Raw genomic sequence first — 24,813 nt, 5'->3', positions numbered from 1 at the left:
TCGTAAACTAATTAGCATACATAAACAAATAGAAGGTAATGTAGAGCAAAGGTCATCTGTGCCGGTCACTCACACGATCCACGATCATAGAAGATGGAAGGCGGTGGTAAAGACCGTGTGCGTAAAGATTGGTCAGGGCCAAACTACGCACACATTTGTACAATCGGCGAACAGTTAAGGTAAGTTTTTCAAATAGTTTGTCTTTTACGCTTGTTGAGAAAATGAAAACTTTCAGTTTCGAGCGTTATATCGACGAGAAAGTTATCGTGCCGTGCGTGGTCGTGTCAATATTTTGAAACGAATGATACGAACACGTGACATACCCAGCCGGTCTTTTTATGACTGGCATCTGTATAATTTTGATTTCATACTGTATAGTATTTCATAGTTGTTGGTTTACTTATATGATCTATAACAATAATTTCTCAGAGTAAACGCCGAGAAACACCATGCCATATGCACGTGAATTGGCATGTGTTTGATTGACATGTTGCGGAGTGGACTTTGGAGAGATAGACACGCGGGCGACCCACTAGATTGGAAAGGTCACCTTGACAGACAACGTGCTTAGCTGGCCGATTGGCATTGACTATCTGGTTTTGAATTTTATACATATGTTATACACTGTTTTGGAACACACAGCGAAATAAATTTACGTCAGTGAAATTCACCAAACATTTACCAAAATCATTCTTAATAGAAAATGTAACAACCACGCCACGGTGACTAAAGAAAGTATTTTCCGCCGTTCTCTTTTCAATCACTCGAAATGTTAATTAGTATTGAATGTGCATGTGGTTATATAACTAAACCGTTCAAATAGGCCAGTCATTCAGTGCCCGGTGCAACCTATATAAATGCGGGTGATTGTGATGTTCCATATTGTACCATATTGTGGATTCCCCTTTTTAAAATATGTTCCAAACTTAATCTAAATGACGGTGAATTAAAACGGCTTTGGACGTTGCAGTGACCTTTACTCCCAGACTAAACGTAAACATATTAACCCAAAGTCAAAGCAAACAAAGCAGCTGGAGGCTATTCTATTAAAACACAGTTAAATGCAAATTTTAATCTTCATTTGTTTGTAGATGTGGCTAGACAGTAAAGTTTCCAGTAAATCTAAAGGGTATTTGTGCAATTGGGCTCTTGACCAGAATTGTCAACTTAATTTCAGAATTAGTCTTATTAGTCTCATTACCAAATACCACAATTACCATGAATGTAAGAAATTCCTGAAATGAAATTAGCGATACACAAATATAAACAGTGACAAACCCAGTGAAATTGTGTTGGTATGATTATAGTTTAGTATAGAGCTATGTAGCGTAGTAAGGGGACAGTACAGGTCTATGGACTAAACAGTGACAAACCCAGTGAAATTGTGTTGGTGTGATTATAGTTTAGTATAGAGTTATGTAGTGTAGTAAGGGGACAGTACAGGTCTGTGGACTAAACAGTGACAAGCCCAGTGAAATTGTGTTGGTGTGATTATAGTTTAGTATAGAGCTATGTAGTGTAGTTAAGGGGACAGTACAGGTCTATGGACTAAACAGTGACAAACCCAGTGAAATTGTGTTGGTGTGATTATAGTTTAGTATAGAGCTATGTAGTGTAGTTAAGGGGACAGTACAGGTCTGTGGACTAAACAGTGACAAACCCAGTGAAATTGTGTTGGTATGATTATAGTTTAGTATAGAGCTATGTAGCGTAGTAAGGGGACAGTACAGGTCTATGGACTAAACAGTGACAAACCCAGTGAAATTGTGTTGGTGTGATTATAGTTTAGTATAGAGTTATGTAGTGTAGTAAGGGGACAGTACAGGTCTGTGGACTAAACAGTGACAAGCCCAGTGAAATTGTGTTGGTGTGATTATAGTTTAGTATAGAGCTATGTAGCGTAGTTAAGGGGACAGTACAGGTCTGTGGACTAAACAGTAACAAACCCAGTGAAATTGTGTTGGTGTGATTATAGTTTAGTATAGAGCTATGTAGCTTAGTAAGGGGACAGTACAGGTCTGTGGACTAAACAGTGACTAGCCCAGTGAAATTGTGTTAGTTTGATTATAGTTTAGTATAGAGCTATGTAGCGTTGTAAGGGGACAGTACAGGTCTGTGGACTAAACAGTGACAAACCCAGTGAAATTGTGTTAGTGTGATTATAGTTTAGTATAGAGCTATGTAGTGTAGTAAGGGGACAGTACAGGTCTGTGGACTAAAGAGTGACAAGTCCAGTGAAATTGTGTTGGTGTGATTATAGTTTAGTATAGAGCTATGTAGTGTAGTTAAGGGGACAGTACAGGTCTGTAGACTAAACAGTGACAAGCCCAGTGAAATTGTGTTGGTGTGATTATAGTTTAGTATAGAGTTATGTAGCGTAGTTAAGGGGACAGTACAGGTCTGTGGACTAAACAGTGACAAGTCCAGTGAAATTGTGTTGGTGTGATTATAGTTTAGTATAGAGCTATGTAGTGTAGTTAAGGGGACAGTTCAGGTCTGTGGACTAAACAGTGACAAACCCAGTGAAATTGTGTTGGTGTGATTATAGTTTAGTATAGAGCTATGTAGTGTAGTTAAGGGGACAGTACAGGTCTGTGGACTAAACAGTGACAAACCCAGTGAAATTGTGTTGGTGTGATTATAGTTTAGTATAGAGCTATGTAGTGTAGTTAAGGGGAGAGTACAGGTCTGTGGACTAAACAGTGACTAGCCCAGTGAAATTGTGTTGGTGTGATTATAGTTTAGTATAGAGCTATGTAGCGTAGTTAAGGGGACAGTACAGGTCTGTGGACTAAACAGTGACAAGCCCAGTGAAATTGTGTTAGTGTGATTATAGTTTAGTATAGAGCTATGTAGTGTAGTAAGGGGACAGTACAGGTCTGTGGACTAAACAGTGACAAACCCAGTGAAATTGTGTTGGTATGATTATAGTTTAGTATACAGCTATGTAGCGTAGTAAGGGGACAGTACAGGTCTGTGGACTAAACAGTGACAAACCCAGTGAAATTGTGTTGGTGTGATTATAGTTTAGTATAGAGTTATGTAGTGTAGTAAGGGGACAGTACAGGTCTGTGGACTAAACAGTGACTAACCCAGTGAAATTGTGTTGGTGTGATTATAGTTTAGTATAGAGCTATGTAATGTAGTTAAGGGGACAGTACAGGTCTGTGGACTAAACAGTGACAAACCCAGTGAAATTGTGTTGGTGTGATTATAGTTTAGTATAGAGCTATGTAGTGTAGTAAGGGGACAGTACAGGTCTGTGGACTAAACAGTGACAAACCCAGTGAAATTGTGTTAGTGTGATTATAGTTTAGTATAGAGCTATGTAGCGTAGTTAAGGGGAGAGTACAGGTCTGTGGACTAAACAGTAACAAACCCAGTGAAATTGTGTTAGTGTGATTATAGTTTAGTATAGAGCTATGTAGCGTAGTAAGGGGACAGTACAGGTCTGTGGACTAAACAGTGACTAGCCCAGTGAAATTGTGTTGGTGTGATTATAGTTTAGTATAGAGTTATGTAGTGTAGTTAAGGGGACAGTACAGGTCTGTGGACTAAACAGTGACTAGCCCAGTGAAATTGTGTTGGTGTGATTATAGTTTAGTATAGAGCTATGTAGCGTAGTTAAGGGGACAGTACAGGTCTGTGGACTAAACAGTGACAAGTCCAGTGAAATTGTGTTAGTGTGATTATAGTTTAGTATAGAGCTATGTAGCGTAGTAAGGGGACAGTACAGGTCTGTGGACTAAACAGTAACAAACCCAGTGAAATTGTGTTGGTGTGATTATAGTTTAGTATAGAGCTATGTAGTGTAGTAAGGGGACAGTACAGGTCTGTGGACTAAACAGTGACTAGCCCAGTGAAATTGTGTTGGTATGATTATAGTTTAGTATAGAGCTATGTAGTGTAGTTAAGGGGACAGTACAGGTCTGTGGACTAAACAGTGACTAACAATAACATACAGTATTGGGAATGTTTTGGTATAGGCAGCGATATCTAGTCTTCTTGCCTTTTAAAGCATTTTACCTAGGTTGACCCCGGTGGTTGACCCTGGTGGTTGACCCTGGTGGTTGACCCCGGTGGTTGACCCAACAAAATTATGGTACATAATACAGAAGTTTTACCAGAGTTCCCACTCCAAGGGTTCCCCACCAAAATTATTGCAGTTTTCAAAGATTTTCCTCTGTGTTGTCAGGGTTTCGCGATCCAAACACCAGGAATGATGTTTATTATCAGAGAGGCACACATATTGATATCAGGGGTGAACAAATCATTTTGTGAACTGGTGGTCCCCGGACCAGTGCCTAAAAATTCCAGTGGTCCTGCTGAAAGAATTAGTGGTCCCAGGTCCAGCTAATGTGAAACATTAAATCTTACCTATGAATCTGTATATTCAGACAACTTTTTAACATAGTTATTAACAGTAAGGTACTGGTCTGACGGACCAGACAAGGTAAAATTTGTGTGGTCTGCCCCCAAAAAATTGCTCGTCCTGGACCCAGGACCAGTGGATTTGTTCACCCTGGATATCCCTTGGAAGTAATTCACCCACATCACTGATACTTCCTTAGATGTCCATGTTTTGATAAACTATGGATTTCTTATTAGTCAGGATTATGTGTGGGTGCTTGATTCACAATAACAACTTTTATCTAATATTATGTAATATTGATTACAAAAAGTCTTATAATATTCTCTCTCTCTACTCTGCAGTTTACAGTGATAATGTATGATATTTTTACCCAAAGATTTAGTTAAAGTTCCAGATTGTAATGAAAATAAAATATTATATCATCATAATAATAGTTTTTTTTTAAAAATTTTGCCAAACAGCTGGTCTATTTTGCTGACATTATTTGTAGAATATTTCTTTTGCATTTATCTGAGAAAAATAGTCTATGTGTAAGGGTGGAGTTTGGGTGTGGCCAGACTGAGTAAACATTGTATAGAAAAATTAATCAGAGACCCTTAGACCTCAGACCTTGCTGTGACAAACCAGAATCTGAATTTTCTTTCATTAAAGTTCGACATGGCAGTTAGAGGATTGAAAAAAAAAAACAGTTGTCTGATAGAGTTTTAGAATAAATTAATGGTCATGTGACTTCACTGATACAATGGCATGAATGAAAACCTGGGAGTGAATCATATGTAGTTATATATCAAAAACTGCTGAGTCATCCCTGGTTTTTTAGAAATAATTGTAAAATACATTTTAAACCCAGAAATTGTTAACTCTACCCTAGAGTGATGTCTGCCAACTGAAGTCTCCATTTATCCTCCAGTGTTGCTCTCTTCCCCGCCACTCCAAATAAACCAACAAATTAACAAAGTTGATAAATAAACAAAAACAAAATTGGTACAGTTTTGTCATCACATGTATTATTCTTACTATATTTTCACAAACACACACACACACACACACACACACACACACACACACACACACACACACATACGCACACACACATACACACACATACACAGTGACACACTACACACACATATATACATACATTACACACAAAGACATGCACACACACATACAAACACATACACACACATACACAGTGACACACACACTAGTGCACTACACACATATATATACATACATATACACACAAACACATGCACACACATACACACATGTACACACACATAATATTAGACCTGTTTAGATTATTTTGTTCTGATAATGCAAGTTTTATATCGTTTAGGTTTAGCCTGGAATCTATGCAGATAGGGATTTCGTTATTTCCCCTATCACCTGGATACTTTAGGCTAGTTCAGGTTGTACATAGCATGTACTTGTATATATAACTGATTCTATGACTACACTAATTGTGTAGGGAGGAGTCTGTAAGCTAGCCATAGGTTTCAATTTTACCATTCCTGTTTTCTACTTTAAAGTGACCTGGAATAACCTAAGTTATAGCAATGAGAGTCACAGCATGTGATGTGATATGTATGTATTGTATGGAAATGAAATAGCCGTCTTATCAAAACATGCAGTATAAAGGCTGTGTAATAGCAGACAAGGACACACCTAGTGTTAACCCTGCAGAGTTACTGGACTCTAGAGATTACAACCCTGAAAACAGTATAAGGAATTCCTGTCACGTCTCCTGTGCGAAGTATACCATTGTGGTTAAACATATGATCAAAGTACCTTGACTTCTGTCACTTACTTATATACATGACATTGTACTCCGGCTTTGATGTGTAGACAGTATTTCTCTCTCCATAAACACAAAATATAAATTTTCTCTTTACTTTTATAAGTTTTAAATCTTTTTAACAAACTACCACATTCAGACTGAAATTTTGATGTGAATATATTCAAAATTATTATTATTTCTGACATAACAGTTTAAAAGTTAACTTATATCTGGATTTGTTAATTTTTGCAGAGAGGCAAGAATTTTTTGTCAAATTAATTTGGCGGGAAATTGGTATAAAACAAGTGGGTGTGTCTCAAGTTGTATGTAGGTCATTACTAGTATTAGTCTATTAGTACACATGTACAATGATTGTGAAATACAGGTCAAAGGTCATATAGACTACTATACACAAAAACATTTTTGCAAGGTCAGGAGGAACAAATTCAAAAGAACAAAGTCTGTACTTGTGGAAATGACGAAATTATGACATGTACTCACGCAAATGTCAGTGATGGAATAGTTCTGATTGTCTCCTGTGAGTGAATGTGAATGTGAATTGTATTTAATAGTCAATTAAATATTTTAGGATATTATTAGTCCATAAGATATGGAAATACGGAAAACTATTAAAAGAGAATTATAATAAATGATAATAAACAATAGTGAAGTTGTCCTAAATTTGATTAATAATCTCACTCTGGATTTTACATTATAAAATGATACTACAAATTTGGTTAGATTCTGGATTGTGCTAGCCTTTTCTTGCAAGATCAGGAAGTACTGTGATCTGGAGAACAAAATCTGTACATTTGTTTAAAGGTTTCAAAATTTCCATTTACTTATGAAATTGTGTAATAATATACTAATAAGTTTTTGATATCAAATAGTTATTATCCATTTCTATATCTATTGTCTGAGTGAATATTGGCAATAAATGTGAGTCATGTTTTTCTGAAAAGTTTAAAAAATTTCAAATACCAAGACTTTTAAATTAAGGCTTTAAAGTTATGTAGAAAAATATCTCTTTCTAAATGTTGTTGTAACTCAAGAACCATCCAATATAAGACCATAAAAATAATTGTTTGGTTCCTGTTACCTGACCTCACCTAGTTTTTCACTGCGGAACATAAACTTATTTTTTACGTATTCAAGAAGGAAAAAAAATGCAAAACGAGAAATAGTGGATGCGGAAAAAGGCAATATAAAACTGTTCTTCCAAGCTGTAATGGCTGTACATCTGATAGAAATAAATAAATAAGACAGAGACCATATGGAAAACAATGGTAAACATTACCTGAATCAGACACTCGCACATGAATAAAAAAATATTTTAAAAAATATGGACTTTTAAACTTTTGAAAAACTAAACACAGTGAAAGCATAAAACTGTCTTGTTTACTGGGTTGGTCACATGACTCATCACTTGAATCATTTGACAAAGAAATGGAATCCCAAATGTGTGAAAGTTGAAATTGAAAAGAGAAAGTGAAAAATAACTGGAGTGATTAAGTGAGAATTTCTATTTGTGTATAATTTACATATTATGCCTAATCCAACCATCACAAGGTCATCACTTCTTTAAGAATTTTTGTTTGTGTTTTTCATCAAATTGTGTTTGTGTGAATATTAGGGATAATCCAAAAGGTCACTGTAATAAAAGTAGAAGGTTGTTCTATTCACAAAGACATGTACATGTAAATAGACACACATTCACTGACATACATGTACATCACAGACACACATTCACAGACATACATGTAATGATGTACATCACAGACACACATTCACAATGTCAAACATACTTGTACACAGAGATACACAGCCATACATGTGTGTATACACACATTCACACAGACATACATGTATGTATGTATACACAGATTCACATACATGTACATCACAGACACACCTTCACAAAGTCAAACATACTTGTACCCTTACCCTCCTCAAAATGCTATCTGTGAAGATCTCTCTACTTGTACATGTACATACAATTCAAGGTGCAAATGACAGTATGTTTACATACTAAATGACTTTACTGATGTGGGTGGGCATGTCCTCATTTGAGATTCTCAGATGTAGTCTGGAGGCTATCTGTGGCTTTGAATATGAAGCATTGTCAGATTCAAGGAGGCTATAGATATTGTCCAGACTACATCGGATGGTAAACTTTCCAACATAAGGAATAGGACCCCACCCCCAATCTAAAGGTGTAACTGTAAACACCCATACTATATTTGTGCCATAGTACTTCTGTTATATACTGAGTGAACATTACATGTAACATCAGATTTATCTGTATTTATTTGATATGTTAGGAATTCCTATTTTTGTTTAATTCGTAGCGTGACCTACTTTGAAATGTTTTGATTATAACATTATGCTGTTATCTACAACCCACAAAAAAACACTGATGTCTTTGCTTGCTTGTGGTAACCAAAAATATACAACCCACAAAAAACACTTTGTGTTTGCTTGCTTGTGGTAACCAGACACGACACAAGCAAAGACATACACTGTAATTACTGGGGTAGTGTTGGTAACTCATCAATGTATAAACACCATATATAAAAATTAAATTTATTACCACAACTCAATAATAACTGACTCATAAAAAACAAATATAATATTGTCACTTGATACGTACAAAGTTGAAATGGAAGCCAACCTTGAACTGTTTTGTTAAAAGGGGTCACTTTATATGTAAAATTGTACAAAAATAGAATTAATTTGTATTAGTAATGATTTAGTGGATGTGTTGATACCAGTTTAATGACAAGCTTTACATTAAAATAGAATAAAATAGATGACTTATTGAGACGTTATATCCGTCATATCCATTCAATGGTAGACATGTTTAGTCCTATTATATCGTGGTATGTGTGGTATTGTGTTTTTTAATAGTGTTCTTGGTATGTCATAGTTTATTTCTGTATTGGAACGTAGGAATAGGTTTATGCATGGACTGATCAATAAAATAATGTGTTCTTCTATTTACTAAACCCTAACCTAACATTTTACTTGTCAATCTAAAACTTTTTTAGGTTGCAGAGTACTATTGAAAGAAATATTTGTAAAATAATAAAGGATTTTATATAATAAAAAATTATGGAAATTTGATGTACAAATAAGGTGATATAACAATTTCCGTGTATTATTCTCATAACTAGACTGTTACATATTGTCAGTCTAGTTTTCACAATACAATGGGCAGCAATCAATATATACATTGTATGGTGTCATTGTGAACAAATGTTTCCTCAAACATGTACACTGTACATACTGTATTACCCGGTACACATGTTTGTTTTTATGTGTATAAATCCACACATTGCATACACTTCTGTATTAGGACTGAACCTGTGTTGGTTTTAAAGGTCTGATACAAATAGACAAAATAATATACAATATATTCAGGTTTGTGACAGTATTTTCTATTTTGTTAATTATTTCGGATTTCGAAAACTATAAATATTGTGGTAAATCTCTAGTAGTAATATAGATTTATTACTCACATGTATTAAGTGATTCTAGGAATGTACTCACATTGTTGGATATGGTTGAAGTAGATACGTCATTATTTATAATCTCACACCCCTCCCAGCCCCTAACAAAATTCATGTCTTTGTTCTGATTACATAGCCCATTAACTTTATTTCATCATGTTATGGGTTGACACTCAAAAGTGAAAACTAAGCTAATTTGTACTAGTGGCGTTATTATTTCCATTTACTAGTTTCGCTTTCATAACAACATTGGTGATAACATAGTGGACACTGGTAGCTGTATGTTATGGCCTTGTTTACTTTTGTTGTGTTCAGCCAAAACAAATCAACCAGTACCAGTACAATGTCATGAGACTGGTTAGAATTCACCCAAAACAAATGACAAAATGCCACTCCAATGTCATGAGAAGTGTTTGAAGGCCATTCTAATCTATTAAAAACATGCCCCACCTACCTGCTATCAAAAAAAGAACAAAGGCAAATACACATCTCAATTGCAATGGCCAAGAAGGTTGTCAGAAAGGAACTGGAAACCTAATAACTTGTGATTAATTTTGTTCACTAAGTTCATTATGTTAAACCTAGGAATCATCAGAAAAATGACTTCAAACTCAAATACCTTGTGTAATGTGAAATTATTGATTGTTTTTAGTTGAAAGTTCAGTTCAGTAATTTCTTATGCTCAATATACAATCTGTATGCATATTTCATTTTTGTTTTTCAAATTCTGTACCATACCACAATCTCTGGTAGTGTATCACTGTATGTAGGATAATAAAGATTGGTTGATATTTATTTCAAGGCCAAACTATTGAGTACTTGCTAAAGAAACTACTGCTACTAGTTTGAAGTAGTCATATGCTACTTTACTATAAGTTATGTTACTTTCTAAATCTTAAAAAGGAAATGTGTAAAGTTTGTTTAACAGTAGCATTATCTACTTCACTTCTGTATTACATTGTATATGGTGACAGTTTGATTGAAATATATGACATAAGTCCTTTAGGTGCCTCCATTCATTTGTATAGTGTTGTTTGTTTTCGATTTTGTTGTTCTTCGAGTGGTTGACTTCCTCTTCCAGTAAGAAAGTGATTATTCCCAGAACAACAAATTCAACACAAAATGAAGGAAATGGAGGTAAATAAAGGAATAGAGTTGTATTTCTAAATCAGATTTTAATCTGATTGCACATGATATAAAACAATAGTCAGTTCATGAGTTGTGAAATTTACATTTTCATGTCAACATTTCATTACAGTGTAGGATATTTGGACACTTAAATCTTTACATGATAATATTGATAACAGTTAGAGTGGACCGTGGTACTGTGACTTGTTTTTGTGTTCTACATTTAATAGTGTAGTCATTGATTCCTAGAAATATAAATTTGGACTTATTATATACTATAAAAATAATTGTACTAATGGTAAATGATTACACGATACGTGGAAAAGGGGGATTAGTACTAGCAACTAATTCAGGCCAACCCTAAGTTGTAAACATATTTTCAACGTTAGACAACATGTTATATCTGGACTTTCAAAACTATTCCAAAACACTCAGTTACAATACAAGGATGAGCTCGTAAATTTTTAGGCTTGAAAGGAAATAAAAAGAATGTGACAAATTGTCTACTGGTGATAAAACTAGCTAGAGAATTGTAGACATTGTTGGTATTCTGACCTACAGTGAATATATTCCTTACAACTAACAAATAACTTGATAAAACTAGCTAGAGAATTGTAGATATTGTTGGTATTCTGACCTCCAGTGAATATATTCCTTACAATTAACAAATAACTTGTGTGTTTGTCTAATTCGTAACAGACATAGGCTACGTGTACATATATTCTGTGCAATTAAATTTATAACATATTTTAATATAAATTTATAGACATGTTTAGACATCTAGTAATACACCGATATAAATATTAAAATGGACGTTTGGACAATAATTATTGAATGTATGTATAGCTAAATTATATTTGGGTTTCTTGGTTTCTATGTCCTATTACCTAGGTTCTCAAACAAAATTACCATAGATTCTAAGGGGGAAACACTGCCATTTTAACCATTTTCTGTTACCGGGGTTCCCTAACATTAGCAAAAACACTGTGTAGTATGTGCAAATAAATATTTGCATGTCTTTTTCATAACAGACAGACTCTGCAATATATATTTATATCTTGGCATAGTTCATTCATACATTAATTCCATGTAGTCACAAACTATGTCTGTTTCTATAATTAGTTCAAAATGCATGCTATTTCATAACACAAAGGCTGTGTACACTTAACAAAATATACACAGTTGATAACAAACAAAGGCTGTATACTGGTATTGCATCTACCTAGTGATTTTGTTATGAGTGGTAAGTAGGTAAAATCTACCTAAGTTCCCATGTCATTTAACTGATACTCCCCAATACTATTATGGTATTACATAGTATTATATTTTGGAAACTATGCCAGTTTCCTCAGATTTTCCCCTTTCCTGTTACCAACCCTTAGCAAAAACACTGATCTGAAATAAACTGTCTGTCAAACGAGAGGCTACATACATGTATTCTGTGCAATTGACAACTGTTATTTTTATATTATTGGGACTCACATCTGATCTTGTCTATTTCATTACAGACAGAGGCTACACACATGTATTCTGTGTAATTGACAACTGTTATATTTATATTATTGGGACTCACATTTTTAACAATCTGATTTTGTCTATTTCATTACAGACAGAGGCTACACACATGTATTCCACCTGTCATACAGAACAGACGTTATCATTTCCGTGTTTATAAAAATAGTTTTATTGCGCAAGAGTTAGTTGATTGGTTAGTAAAACGTAAAGAAGCTCCTGACAGACAGAGTGCTGTGAAGTTATTGAGAATTTTACAAGAATTCCATGTCATTCATCATGGTAAGTAAAAAGCTACAACCCTTGCACTATTTGTCTAGAAATGCTGTCATTGATGAACAGTTAAAACTGTCTTTGAAGGTGCTGAAAAACCTTCTCCTTATCACAATATTGACATTGATACAAAATTAACATTGGGTGCATCTGATGTAGATTCATCAATGTTCTTAGTAGTTTGTTTACATCTGTCAAACTTAGTCATGTTATCGTTTTTACCATGTGACCAACTTTCAGAGATATAAACAAACTGACGAAAGCAGTATTTCATAAATCTACATCCAGAGACACCCACTATTGTTTATGTATCATTGTATGTCAGTTTGATAGTTAGTCTAGCTGCTAGTCCTCGGGCTTTCTTCTGAAGGTGCAATCATATCAAATATAGTAGGGGCTGTGGTGCAATCAAGGGCAAATGCCCAAGCTATCGCCCTCACTAACGACCTTTGATTACATTCACAATGAGCAGAATAGCCAGAGAGGTCTAGTAGCAGGACTATTTGATAGTGTGAAGAAGAACACTTTCCAGTACCTTGACACCCAGTTTTAATTGTCAGCTACTGATCACACGACACTGATCACATGACACTGAGATCTCAGGCGTGTCTACATAAGTGCTGCAAGTGTTGCAAGTCTCAAGCTGTTTTCTTGTTAGCATGTTTATAGAGATGCTGATTTTGTGCTGATGTAAAATTGTGAGCGTTAACCAAGGCTAAGAGAGATCTTTAGATTCAATGCCATGCATATTGCATCTTTAGATTCGTTGCCATGGATATCACTAGATTTTCTTCAACGCTATAAACAACTGAATCTCAATGAATGCATAGATTAACAACTTATTCTCATCCTAATCTTGTCTGTTTGTCTCCCTCACAGTTTGTGATGATCACCTATTTAAAGACGAGTACTTATTCTATAGATTTAGAAAGGATGACAATTCATTTCCTAAAACAAGGGTTACCAGTGTCTACCTCAAAGCAGAAAAATTACATATGAAGTAAGTATATTTATTTATGTAATATCAGAGTACAAAATTATATATGAAGTAAGTATATTTTATTTATGTAATATCTGAGTACAAAAATTACATATGAAGTAAGTATATTTTATTTATGTAATATCTGAGTACAAAATTATATTTTAATAAGTACCAAGGTACTTCTAACACTTCTCGACATTGTGTTAGAAGAGCCTTTGGCTCAACAATTTATCGAGTTTATCAGTATATTTTATTTATGTAATATCTGAGTACAAAATTATATTTTAATAAGTACCAAGGTACTTCTAACACTTCTCGACATTGTGTTAGAAGAGCCTTTGGCTCAACAATTTATCGAGTTTATCAGTATATTTTATTTATGTAATATCTGAGTACAAAATTATATTTTAATAAGTACCAAGGTACTTCTAACACTTCTCGACATTGTGTTAGAAGAGCCTTTGGCTCAACAATTTATCGAGTTTAAATAGAGTCAAACAAACAAACAAGGTATGTAAGTATTAGTTACGTGATATTATTAACAATAGACAATGGTGTGAATCAAGAAACCATACTAAAGTAACTTTGTCAGCTTTTACCTCTGAAAGTATAAATTCAATGAATTCAAATGTCAAAGTTTAAATTTATAGACCAAAATCTTTTTTTGACATTCTTCAAAATGTACAGTTGCAATTATTTAATGTACAAAACATTTCTTGATTAGCAAACTAACTATCATGATAATTGTTATTTTTATATGTTTAAAAGTTTCATATATTATTCAGTGATTCCTTGAAATATGGAGTAACATTGTAATCCCATTGCAGTAGTAGTAGTAGTAAAATTTATTTAAAAACAGGGTAGCCAGGAAACAACAAAAGCTGATTTCCCCCTGGGCCCTGTTACCATTCTCCAAAAACATTCCATACCACACACAAAGGAAAGTACAAACAATGCAGAAGCAAAGTTTAACAAAATGAAAATAACAATATCAACAGATTGACAAAATTTACACCACCATCCAGTTACACCATACTGGAGGTCATTCTCTCTGACATAATATGATTTATGTATGTATTCCTAAAAGTATGAATTATTTTGCACTGCTTAATATGGGTTGGTAGACTGTTCCATAGAACACAACTTTACATATTGTAGACTTGTCCACAATTGTTTGTTAAACTGCTGAGTCAGAATTTGACACTTTCCCCATTAACAATAACCTGTGAAGAATGAGTACAAGTATGAAGTATGGCCACCATAACTTTACATATAGAACACAACTTTATATATTGTAGACTTGTCCATGATTGTTTGTTAAACTGCTGAGTCAGCACTTGTGTACTTTTGCTTTTTCCCACCCCCAATGACCTGTATAACAGACTGAGTTACAGTACAAGTATGGCCAACAGCTGATATCTTTAGTTGTTTGACAAAGAGACTGAGTTACAGTACAAGTATGGCCAACAGCTGATATCTTTAGTTATTTGACAAAGAGTCCAGTTAAAGATGACCTCTAGAGATGACCTAGATTTTGAACTTTTGTTACTTTTTGGAGTCTATTAATGTCATCTTAAATTCCATTCATTCTGGCATGTAATTCTTTTTAGTGAGTCACAGACTAGAAATGTTAACCATATTGTTGCAATTTCATTGGCAATGGGAAAACTTTCATTCAAGTAAGGAAATAACTGATCAGAAGTGTTCTTAATGCACAGCCTGAATTCATGGTGATCCAGAATATAATGAGTTTCAGATTCTAGTGTTGCTTATAACAAATGTTAAAGAATGAATGTTCCAAGGTACAGGTAGTCTAGATGCCTACGTGTGAGTGGAGATGTAAATCGTAACAATAAATGTTAAGTTTTCTAGGAAAAGAATTGATCAGAAGTGTTTTTAATGAATGGTCTAAATTTAGGGACAAGGTGACCCAGAATATAATGATGAGTCAAATTACAGTGTTGCTTCTGACAGATGTTAAAAAATGAATCTTCCAAGGTACTGGTGATCTGAGAAGGGTACCCCCCCCCCCCCCATCCCTTACAGAAGGTATTTGTGATTCTGAAATTAAATTAAGTGAAAACAGAATGCCACCATGTTATTAACAGTTAAAAGGAGGGGAAAATTAAATATTCTGGTCCAAAAATGTTTATCGGAAATAGACAGGATGTTATAGTTGATAGTTTTCTGTGCCAGAACAGCTGTTCAAATATTAATATCTCTCAGCAAATATTATATTAATTTTGGAGTGTGTTACATTAATTTATTGACTTAGATTGACCAAAATGTCAAACTTTTAAGTGATATTTATTTCTTCCCTAGTCAAACATTTCAAAAAAGTACGTCATAGACAGTTATTTTGATGATGTAGTGAAGTGTTTATGATAGTTGTTGTATTTGATAAAATGTAATGGTGGATATTGTTGGGAGATACTGATATTGTCAAAAATACTGATATTGTCAAAAATACTGATATTGCCAAAAAATGCTGATATTGTCAAAAATATTGATATGGCTGTTACTGAAGATTATGGTCTATTCATTGTGGCCCACTCTAGTACCACTAATTCACCATTGCCGTCTCCCCCCCCCCCCCCCACACACACACACACACTCTAGTACCACTAATTCACCATTGTCTCTGTAGTCTGGATGTCAGTGATTACGGTCTATTCAATGTGTTGTCAGCCATTCCCCCACCCCCACCCCACCCCCCACTCTAGTACCACTAATTCACCATTGTCTGTAGTCTGGATGTCAGTGATTACGGTCTATTCAATGTGTTGTCAGCCGCTCCCCCCACCCCCACCCCACCCCCCACTCTAGTACCACTAATTCACCTTTGTCTGTAGTCTGGATGTCAGTGATTACGGTCCATTCAATGTGTTGTCAGCCGCTCCCCCCACCCCCACCCCACCCCCCACTCTAGTACCACTAATTCACCTTTGTCTGTAGTCTGGATGTCAGTGATTACGGTCCATTCAATGTGTTGTCAGCCGCTCCCCCCACCCCCACCCCACCCCCCCACTCTAGTACCACTAATTCACCTTTGTCTGTAGTCTGGATGTCAGTGATTACGGTCCATTCAATGTGTTGTCAGCCGCTCCCCCCACCCCCACCCCACCCCCCACTCTAGTACCACTAATTCACCTTTGTCTGTAGTCTGGATGTCAGTGATTACGGTCCATTCAATGTGTCGTCAGCCATTCCCCCCCCCCCCCCACCACCACCACCACCACCACCACCACCACCACCACCACCACCACCACCACCACTCTTGTACCACTAATTCACCATTGTCTGTAGTCTGGATGTCAATGTGGTATCAAATAATCTCTAACCCTGTAAGAGAGATTTTGAGATTCAATAAAGGATAGCACTAGACTGTAATATTTGTGGACCACTGGAATAAAAATCTTATGACTTCAGTTTGTGCCACTATAACTTTTAACACTGTATTTATTAAATAAGCGATAATAGCAAGTGATGATGATACAATCACCAAAAACAACTAGAGCCTATCAGTCTACCCAGTGTCTCCAACTTTGATGTAAAAATTGTCAGTTGTTGAAGTTTAAGTAGGTCCTCATGTGAAATATCTGTTACTATAAACTGATACTGATATCAATATACAAACAATATATGAACCACACCCAAAATTTAAATAAATAGAATCAAAAACACACAACTTCTTTTGTTAAAATCAGAGAGTCAACTTATTGTGACTGGAGTTATTTGTTTACCATAGTTAAGAGGTGGAAATTAAACAATGCTAATATTTGACAGTTCAAACACAATTTTATTGAAGTTTGACTACTGTAGTTGTGTACAGGTGAATAACAATGCTAATGAATAGCTCCCCCTAGTGGTGATTTATAGAAATGTTGTAAATTTGATACAAAGGTGATGGAAATTAACATGGAGATATTGATATGTTACTGAACTACAATTGTTACTCATTTAGCTATTAAGGAAATATGGAGTATAACAGCTGAACTAAACCTATTTTGTTGGATATAATGATTTACTAGTAAATACTGTACTTTGCATTGAATTACCTGTGGATACACATGTACAGCTGTGTACATATTATGGTACAGTTTACTACAATAAATCCAGTCAAATTGATTTGTTGGTCTGCACCCAAAAAACAGCGACTCAACTCAATAGCGATTTCAACCTGTTCCTCAATCTGATTAAAATCCAATGTGGTGAAAGCGGCTAAACGCTTTATTTACCTCTATTTCCATCGTTTTGTGTCCTTTGTTTTTGTTCCAAGTGATTGCCGCCTTTTCGTGATCACTCGGAACAAAAACAAACGACACAAAATGATGGAAATAGAGGTAAATAAAGCATTTAGCCACTTTCACCACATCGGATTTTAATCAGATTGATTGTTAATATACTACTTATTGATGAAATCAACCTCTAATTAACATGTACAATGTCTCATTATTCACATTTTAACGATTTGAATGGTTTGTTGGTTTTCTGATTGAAATAACAATACTCCACCAGTTACAGCTAGTGTAGGTTTAAAGGGTCTTGATGGTACTGTGTGTCAAATTTGATGTAGAGATATGACAAAGTCACAGATATTGTAATTGTAAGAGTTTGTACATGTAAAAAAAACCTGAAGAACGGAACATGTGTAGTGGAACTTACGACACTGGTAATCTAACCTTCGGTTTACTAAGATAGATGCAAACTAAATCTATTGTTCTTCAATGTGGTAGATTACACAAGTGGGTGATAGTGGTTCCGCAGGTATGTGATTCTAAGCATCCTGTGATCAACATACAGTGAACATTGGAAGTCCCAAAACAGCACTGCAAGTTCATGTAACTCTAAATAAACTATTATTTAGAGATGCCACCTACTGAGAGTAATTAAACCAAAGTCCATTTAACACCTTATCACTGTTGTATCAACATGTTGTGACAATAGTTTAAGTTTGTGTCTGTCTTAGAAAACCGAAGGCTTGATTACCAGAGTAATATATTTTGTAATGAGTGAATAATTTCATATTTGTATCACTTTCATAGTGTGTTAAGTTTATTTGAAGTCTTTAACTGTAATTAAGTGGTAAAAATAATTTGACATTGACAACATAAAACTAAACATGTTTGTTTCTCAAAACTTTCTGTCTGTAGGTTGTTTAGGGGAGGATTGCGACATGCAGTCGTCAAAGATTTAGAAGAAGATGGTGAAATTTACAGAAATGTAAGTTAATCTGTAGTTGGGATAGTTTGAAATTTAGTGCAATCTTATGGTTTAAGTCATCAATGGTTGCAGGTAATAGATGCAACTCTGTCTGTTTGTCCCGATATGTGTCTTACTTTCTGTAATCAAGAGGCTATCCATGGCTGTGCATCTCTTGTGGTGGAAAGAGATCTTGAGATTCGAAGCCACTGATAATTTTAAATCTAGCACAAAGGTGCCTTGATACAGTAATATACATGTCATTGATGTCAGTGTCTAAATTTGACTGCATTACATAATTTACAAGAACTCAGAAAATGTAATGTGCATTTAATGAGTCATTATTTTGATGCTGTGCATAAATTACATGTGACAACATTGTTGTGTGCATTTTCAGTGTTTTTCAGGAAAAGATGTAGTTGATATTTTGGTAAAAGACAAAGAAGTTAAGTCCATGAAGCAAGCTGTAGCTATGTGTAGGGAACTCATAGAACACGGACTGCTAAGACATGGTAAGTGACTGTGTAGGGAACTCAGAACACGGACTTCTAAGACATGGTAAGTGACTGTGTAGGGAACTCAAAGAAGATGAACTTGTAAGATGTCATGTACTCAGTACATTTTGTCAAATTATACCTAGTTACTTATGCAAGTAAACTTTTTCACTGATGTAAATTATGTGATTGTGTCCATAGTTTTATTCCTTGAATGAGACAGACAGACAGACAGACAGACAGACAGATGGACAGACAGACAGACGGACAGACAGACAGACAGACAAACAGACAGGCAGACAGATAGACAGATAGACAGACAGCAAAAGAGAGATAGAGGGACAGGTTGTCAGACACAGAGAGAGAGAGAGAGAGAGAGAGAGAGAGAGAGAGAGAGAGAGAGAGAGAGAGAGAGAGAGAGAGAGAGAGAGAGAGAGAGAGAGATTAACTTAACATATTTCATCTTGTTTATCAACAGTGAAGAGTGAAGAAGATTTTGAAGTTGATAGTAAATTAATGTATCAGTTCGCAGACCTATCACACTTAAAATTAGTAAATTTGTTTGATTTGATGGAACATAGAAAACGCACATCATCCACTGATTCCAGAGGATCAACATCTTCAACACCTCCAACTCCAATCAATAGTGGATATCCCTGGGATTTCAACCAATCAGGTAAGTTAAAATGTTTGATTTCAACCAATCAGGTAGTGTACATAAAATGTCTTCTTTGAATCAGGTTAGCCTGTATGTCTGGTATCAACCAATCAGGTTAGCCTGTATGTCTGGTATCAACCAATCAGGTTAGCCTGTATGCCTGGTATCAACCAATTAGGTTAGCCTGTATGTCTGGTATCAACCAATCAGGTTAGCCTGTATGTCTAATATCAACCAATCAGGTTAGCCTGTATCTCTGGTATCAACCAATCAGGTTAGCCTGTGTGTCTAATATCAACCAATCAGGTTAGCCTGTATGTCTAATATCAACCAATCAGGTTAGCCTGTATGTCTAATATCAACCAATCAGGTTAGCCTGTATCTCTGGTATCAACCAATCAGGTTAGCCTGTATGTCTAATATCAACCAATCAGGTTAGCCTATATATAACTCCTCCGAGTCCTATATGATCGATTAGTGACACTTTGGGATGTGTTCTTGTTCTAGAAAACATACTTTACAGGTCTGCTGTAAGACACTGATTTATCTCAAATGTGACTTAAACAAAGCTTTGTGTCAAACTTTGAATTGTTATACCTATATGTTGTAAACACTTACAGAGGTTGAAAGTACATCATTTAGGCTGAGCTATTGATACTAGGTCAATTGTACACACAGGGAAGTAGATTGTAACCCCTAGCGATGCATTGCATCACTGACAATAAGAGGTCAAAGGTCAATGTATTGTATTGAGCAAATCTTACATGAATGGTTTGGAATAGGGGTCAAAGGTCAATTTATTGCTTGTTACAAATAACACCCTGCCAGTAATATCAGATCACATTAGAGGCAATAACAAGTCAAAGGTCAGATTTATTGCATATAAATGGTATCAGTAGCATTTCACGCATGAATCATGAGACAGGTCAAAGGTCAAAGAATGTAACAAAGTATAGTGTCCATAACAAGTGGTGAAATATCTGTGGCATTTCTTAAAAAATAATTTGACACAGTCAAATTATGTCATTATGCGGGGGGGGGGGGGGGGCAATTAAGGGATTTGAATATTTGCTTTTGTTAAACCATGACAAATTTGAAGTTTGAACAATCTGAGAGCAGTTTTCTTATCTCTAATGAAAATGTGTTTACAGTTAACTATATACAGTGTGTTTGTTATGGTTGTCGTCTACTCTAGTGCTATCCATGGCAACAAATGTGAAGGGGTGAAAAGATGATTTGATGCTGTGTGTTAGTGTTATTGAAGTAGATAGACTGTCTCTGAGTTCCACTGTTGTTCCATCTCGGTGAACTAATTCATTGTAAAGTAATAATGATCCACTGAATTCAATTTACTGACGAAGAGAATCTAGTATTCCCAGTCCTACGGGATGTAGCTAATTGTAAAAGTCAAATATGAGAAGTAGACAGTAATATCTACAAATATGAATCCGCCAAATTTTCAGACTTTTTAAACTTACTCCTAGAAAAGTAGCTGGCAAAACATTATGGAATAACAGTTTATTTTTGCTAGCTACGGCCCCTATCTATATCCCTGTTAGTAACTGAGCTATTATCATTTTTGGGGAAAATATGTATTAGTAATGACAAATTAAATTACTTGATCAATCCAACCTCAACAAGGAAGACCCATCACTCAAAAAAATATAGTATTCCCAGATGTAGAACCGAACGATTCAAAAACAGTTTCATACCATACGCTTTGTACAATTACCAATGATGGCTTGACAGAATGTTTTCGAGCTTGTATAGACCTTTTTAACAGTAATCAGTATATTTTTATGTCTTACCTTTCTTTAGCTTTGTAACCTTTCACTAGGAATCATTCTTAAACATTTTAGCCTTGATGTCTGTCCTCTTTTAGTCAGTGTTTTCCTGTGTATTTGCGATTTTAAATTGTATGATTTCAACCACCTCTTTGTGTTTGGTTGCAAAATAAAGATAATAATAATAATTTGTTTATTTTTATTTTTATTGTTTGTTTTTGTTTACTAGTAGGAGGTCAGCTGACTGTGCCAAACAACTTACATTCCAGAAGACATAGCAGTCCAGTGACATTACCACACAATGATAGTGTAGTTAGTATGGCTAGTCTAGAAGAATATTTCCATGACAGGCTACCGACTAATTTTGAAAGTGAGGCTGAAGTACCTCAGGAGTCACGACAGAGAACATCATCATCCGGCGACAGCACGTATGATTCACCATGCACCAGTCCCAGTGGAATTATTGAAGGGCTTAATTCAAAGTTAGAAAAATTATTGTCACCTGGATCAACATATACAAAGAAAGATATCAGAGTAAGTAATATGTACCAATACCTATCACCCCTGTATTTTGAGAGTGGATTATCCCATAGAATAGTTTAGTAGTGTGGGTTGTAGTAAATTGAGGAGCTGTGCATGGGTATTGGAAGGCTGTCTGGGTGGATGTACTTCTATGTATACTGATCGCCCCTATAATCTGAAAGTAGATTATTCCATAGAATAGTTTAGTAGTGTGGGTCGTACCAATATAAAGGGAAATAGAGGAGCTGTGCATGGGTATTGGAAGGCTGTCTGGGTGGATGTACTTCTATGTATACTGATCGCCCCTATAATCTGAAAGTAGATTATTCCATAGAATAGTTTAGTAGTGTGGGTCGTACCAATATAAAGGGAAATAGAGGAGCTGTGCATGGGTATTGGAAGGCTGTCTGGGTGGATGTACTTCTATGTATACTTATCACCCCTATAATCTGAAAGTGGATGCATCCATAGAAGAGTTTGTAGTGTGAGTCATACTAAAAAAACAGGATTTATGTGTATTTATTATGATGTTTGTGTTGGTATATACTCATCACCTGTCTATTTGTAAAGTTAAAGAACTACATAGCAGTTAGTGATGTGGGTCATACCAAAATAGAGGAAAAATCTCAGAATCTGACAACGGAACTCTGACATTTGTTATGATTCTAGTTTTAGAAGGTGAATATTGTTATTCTTAGAATATATACAAGTTGTTACAAGTTTGATCAGATAAACTTTGAGAGATGCATGTTATGTGTATAGTGTGGCTTTGAGAGATACTAGTACCTGTTATGTATACAGTCAATGTATATGTCATTGATTTGATAGTGACCTGAAATTGAAGTTAACTACCTTGTCTTGGTACCAGTACTAGTACTAGTACATGCACTGTATGAGCTTGAATATGTGATCTTGTATATGTCTCCATAAGATATATCAGTCTATCAATTCTTTAAGTCAGGTGACTTATCAGGTGACTTCTAATATAAGTTGTACATTTCTATTTTCATTATTTTACAGATTTTAAGTGATGCCGTTGGATTTGGTTTTGTAGTGAGAGGAAATTGTCCATCACATGTCCAGACAATTGATCCTAATAGCCCAGCAGCAGCAGCTGGTCTCAAGGTAATAAATTCAATATTTTACTTGTATAGCGCCCCCTATTGACCATTGATTTGCATAGCCATGTTGCAGCAGCTGGTGTCAAGGTAATAAAGTCAATATTTTACTTGTATAGCGCCCCCTATTGACCATTGATCCACATAGCCCTGCAGCAGCAGCTGGTCTCAAGGTAATAAATTCAATATTTTACTTGTATAGCGCCCCCTATTGACCATTGATCCACATAGCCCTGCAGCAGCAGCTGGTCTCAAGGTAATAAAGTCAATATTTTACTTGTATAGCGCCCCCTATTGACTTAATCCACATAGCCAAGCAGCAGCAGCTGGTCTCAAGGTAATAAATTCAATATTTTACTTGTATAGCGCCCTCTACTCCCTAAAGCCCAGTCACTACACCCGTCCCAAGATAATAAACAATATTTGTACTTGCACAGCACCCACTATAGATCATATATCCATATGAGATATTTAAGTTGATTGTTTAATTACTGACATTTGACATGTGAGTAATTCACCATCAAAAAAAGTAAATTGATATTGGAGGAAGTCACCCCATTTTCCCTAAGAATATTTTGTTAAAACGTGTCCCTGAAAACTTTTCATCTGATACCAACTTTTCAACTTTTGATTTTAATTTTCAGGTTGGTCAGTACATTGTAGCTGTGAATGACATCAACGTATTACACATGGATCATCCACAAGTTGCCAGAGTTATCCTGTCCATTCCGTCAGTTGTCAATCTTACAGTTCTTGAAAGAGAGACGAAATAAATCAGATGTATGCAAACAATCCTCTGTGCCAAGCTAACTGATGCCAACACACAACAATGATAAAATACCCTTCTGAGAGAATGTCAATTTGTGTCACAGGATACTTATTTTTATTATGCCTTCTGGCGTCAGGGCATATTTTAAAATCACTCCGACCCTCTCTTATCAGTAAGAAATCACGCCCTCTCGTGACAGAAAATACCCAAAAAATGATACCCTCTAGTGGCGGGGGATATCCTCAAATCATGCCCTTTAGTGTAGGACATGGGGTTCTTATCAATACCATGTTTTGTATCCAAACTTTTGAAAAACTGGACTCGTATTTTATGATGTTTCTATCATCCTTTGCCATGGTGATAAAGAGTATTTTAAAGTGCCTGGTTGACAATGCTGCTCAGGATACATTTTAGGTTTTTGAGCAATAACTTTACTTCACACCAGTATTTTATCAACCAGGATGTACCTTGTATATTCAATGAAGAAAAATCCCTCTAATCAGAGGTTTTATGTAACTAACCATTTGATTGGGTGATGACATCACTGATGTTTTATGTAACTAACCATTTGATTGGTTGATGACATCACTGATGTTTTATGTAACCAATCATTTAATTGGTTGATGACATCAATGATGATTTATGTAACCAATCATTTGATTGGTTGATAACCCCCCCCCCCCCCCCCCCCCCTACTCCATGAGATT

The 24,813-nt window shown here is 35.4% G+C and overlaps 1 protein-coding gene across 1 annotated transcript; it reads left to right on the top strand.

Moving 5' to 3' along the window:
* The first annotated feature begins 81 nt into the window (after positions 1-81).
* Positions 82-24,258, top strand: LOC144446011 (DEP domain-containing mTOR-interacting protein-like). The gene is made up of 9 exons (XM_078135680.1): positions 82-179; positions 12,402-12,586; positions 13,457-13,577; positions 18,713-18,782; positions 19,159-19,273; positions 19,734-19,931; positions 21,927-22,231; positions 23,240-23,344; positions 23,982-24,258. Exons 1-9 carry the CDS (start codon positions 94-96, stop codon positions 24,108-24,110), a joined length of 1,314 nt encoding a protein of 437 aa, XP_077991806.1. The 5' UTR covers positions 82-93; the 3' UTR covers positions 24,111-24,258.
* Positions 24,259-24,813: the final 555 nt, after the last annotated feature.

This window comes from Glandiceps talaboti, chromosome 14, assembly GCF_964340395.1.
Source record: "Glandiceps talaboti chromosome 14, keGlaTala1.1, whole genome shotgun sequence".
NCBI lineage: Eukaryota > Metazoa > Hemichordata > Enteropneusta > Spengelidae > Glandiceps > Glandiceps talaboti.
This window is presented reverse-complemented; position numbering and strand designations above follow the sequence as displayed.

Bases quoted from the DNA above. Each gene is read 5' to 3' on its own strand.
- LOC144446011 (XM_078135680.1), top strand. From the start codon at position 94: ATGGAAGGCGGTGGTAAAGACCGTGTGCGTAAAGATTGGTCAGGGCCA. The intron at 12,587-13,456 runs GTAAGTAAAAAG...TCTCCCTCACAG, and splicing joins ATTCCATGTCATTCATCATG to TTTGTGATGATCACCTATTT. The intron at 23,345-23,981 runs GTAATAAATTCA...TTTAATTTTCAG, and splicing joins CAGCAGCAGCTGGTCTCAAG to GTTGGTCAGTACATTGTAGC.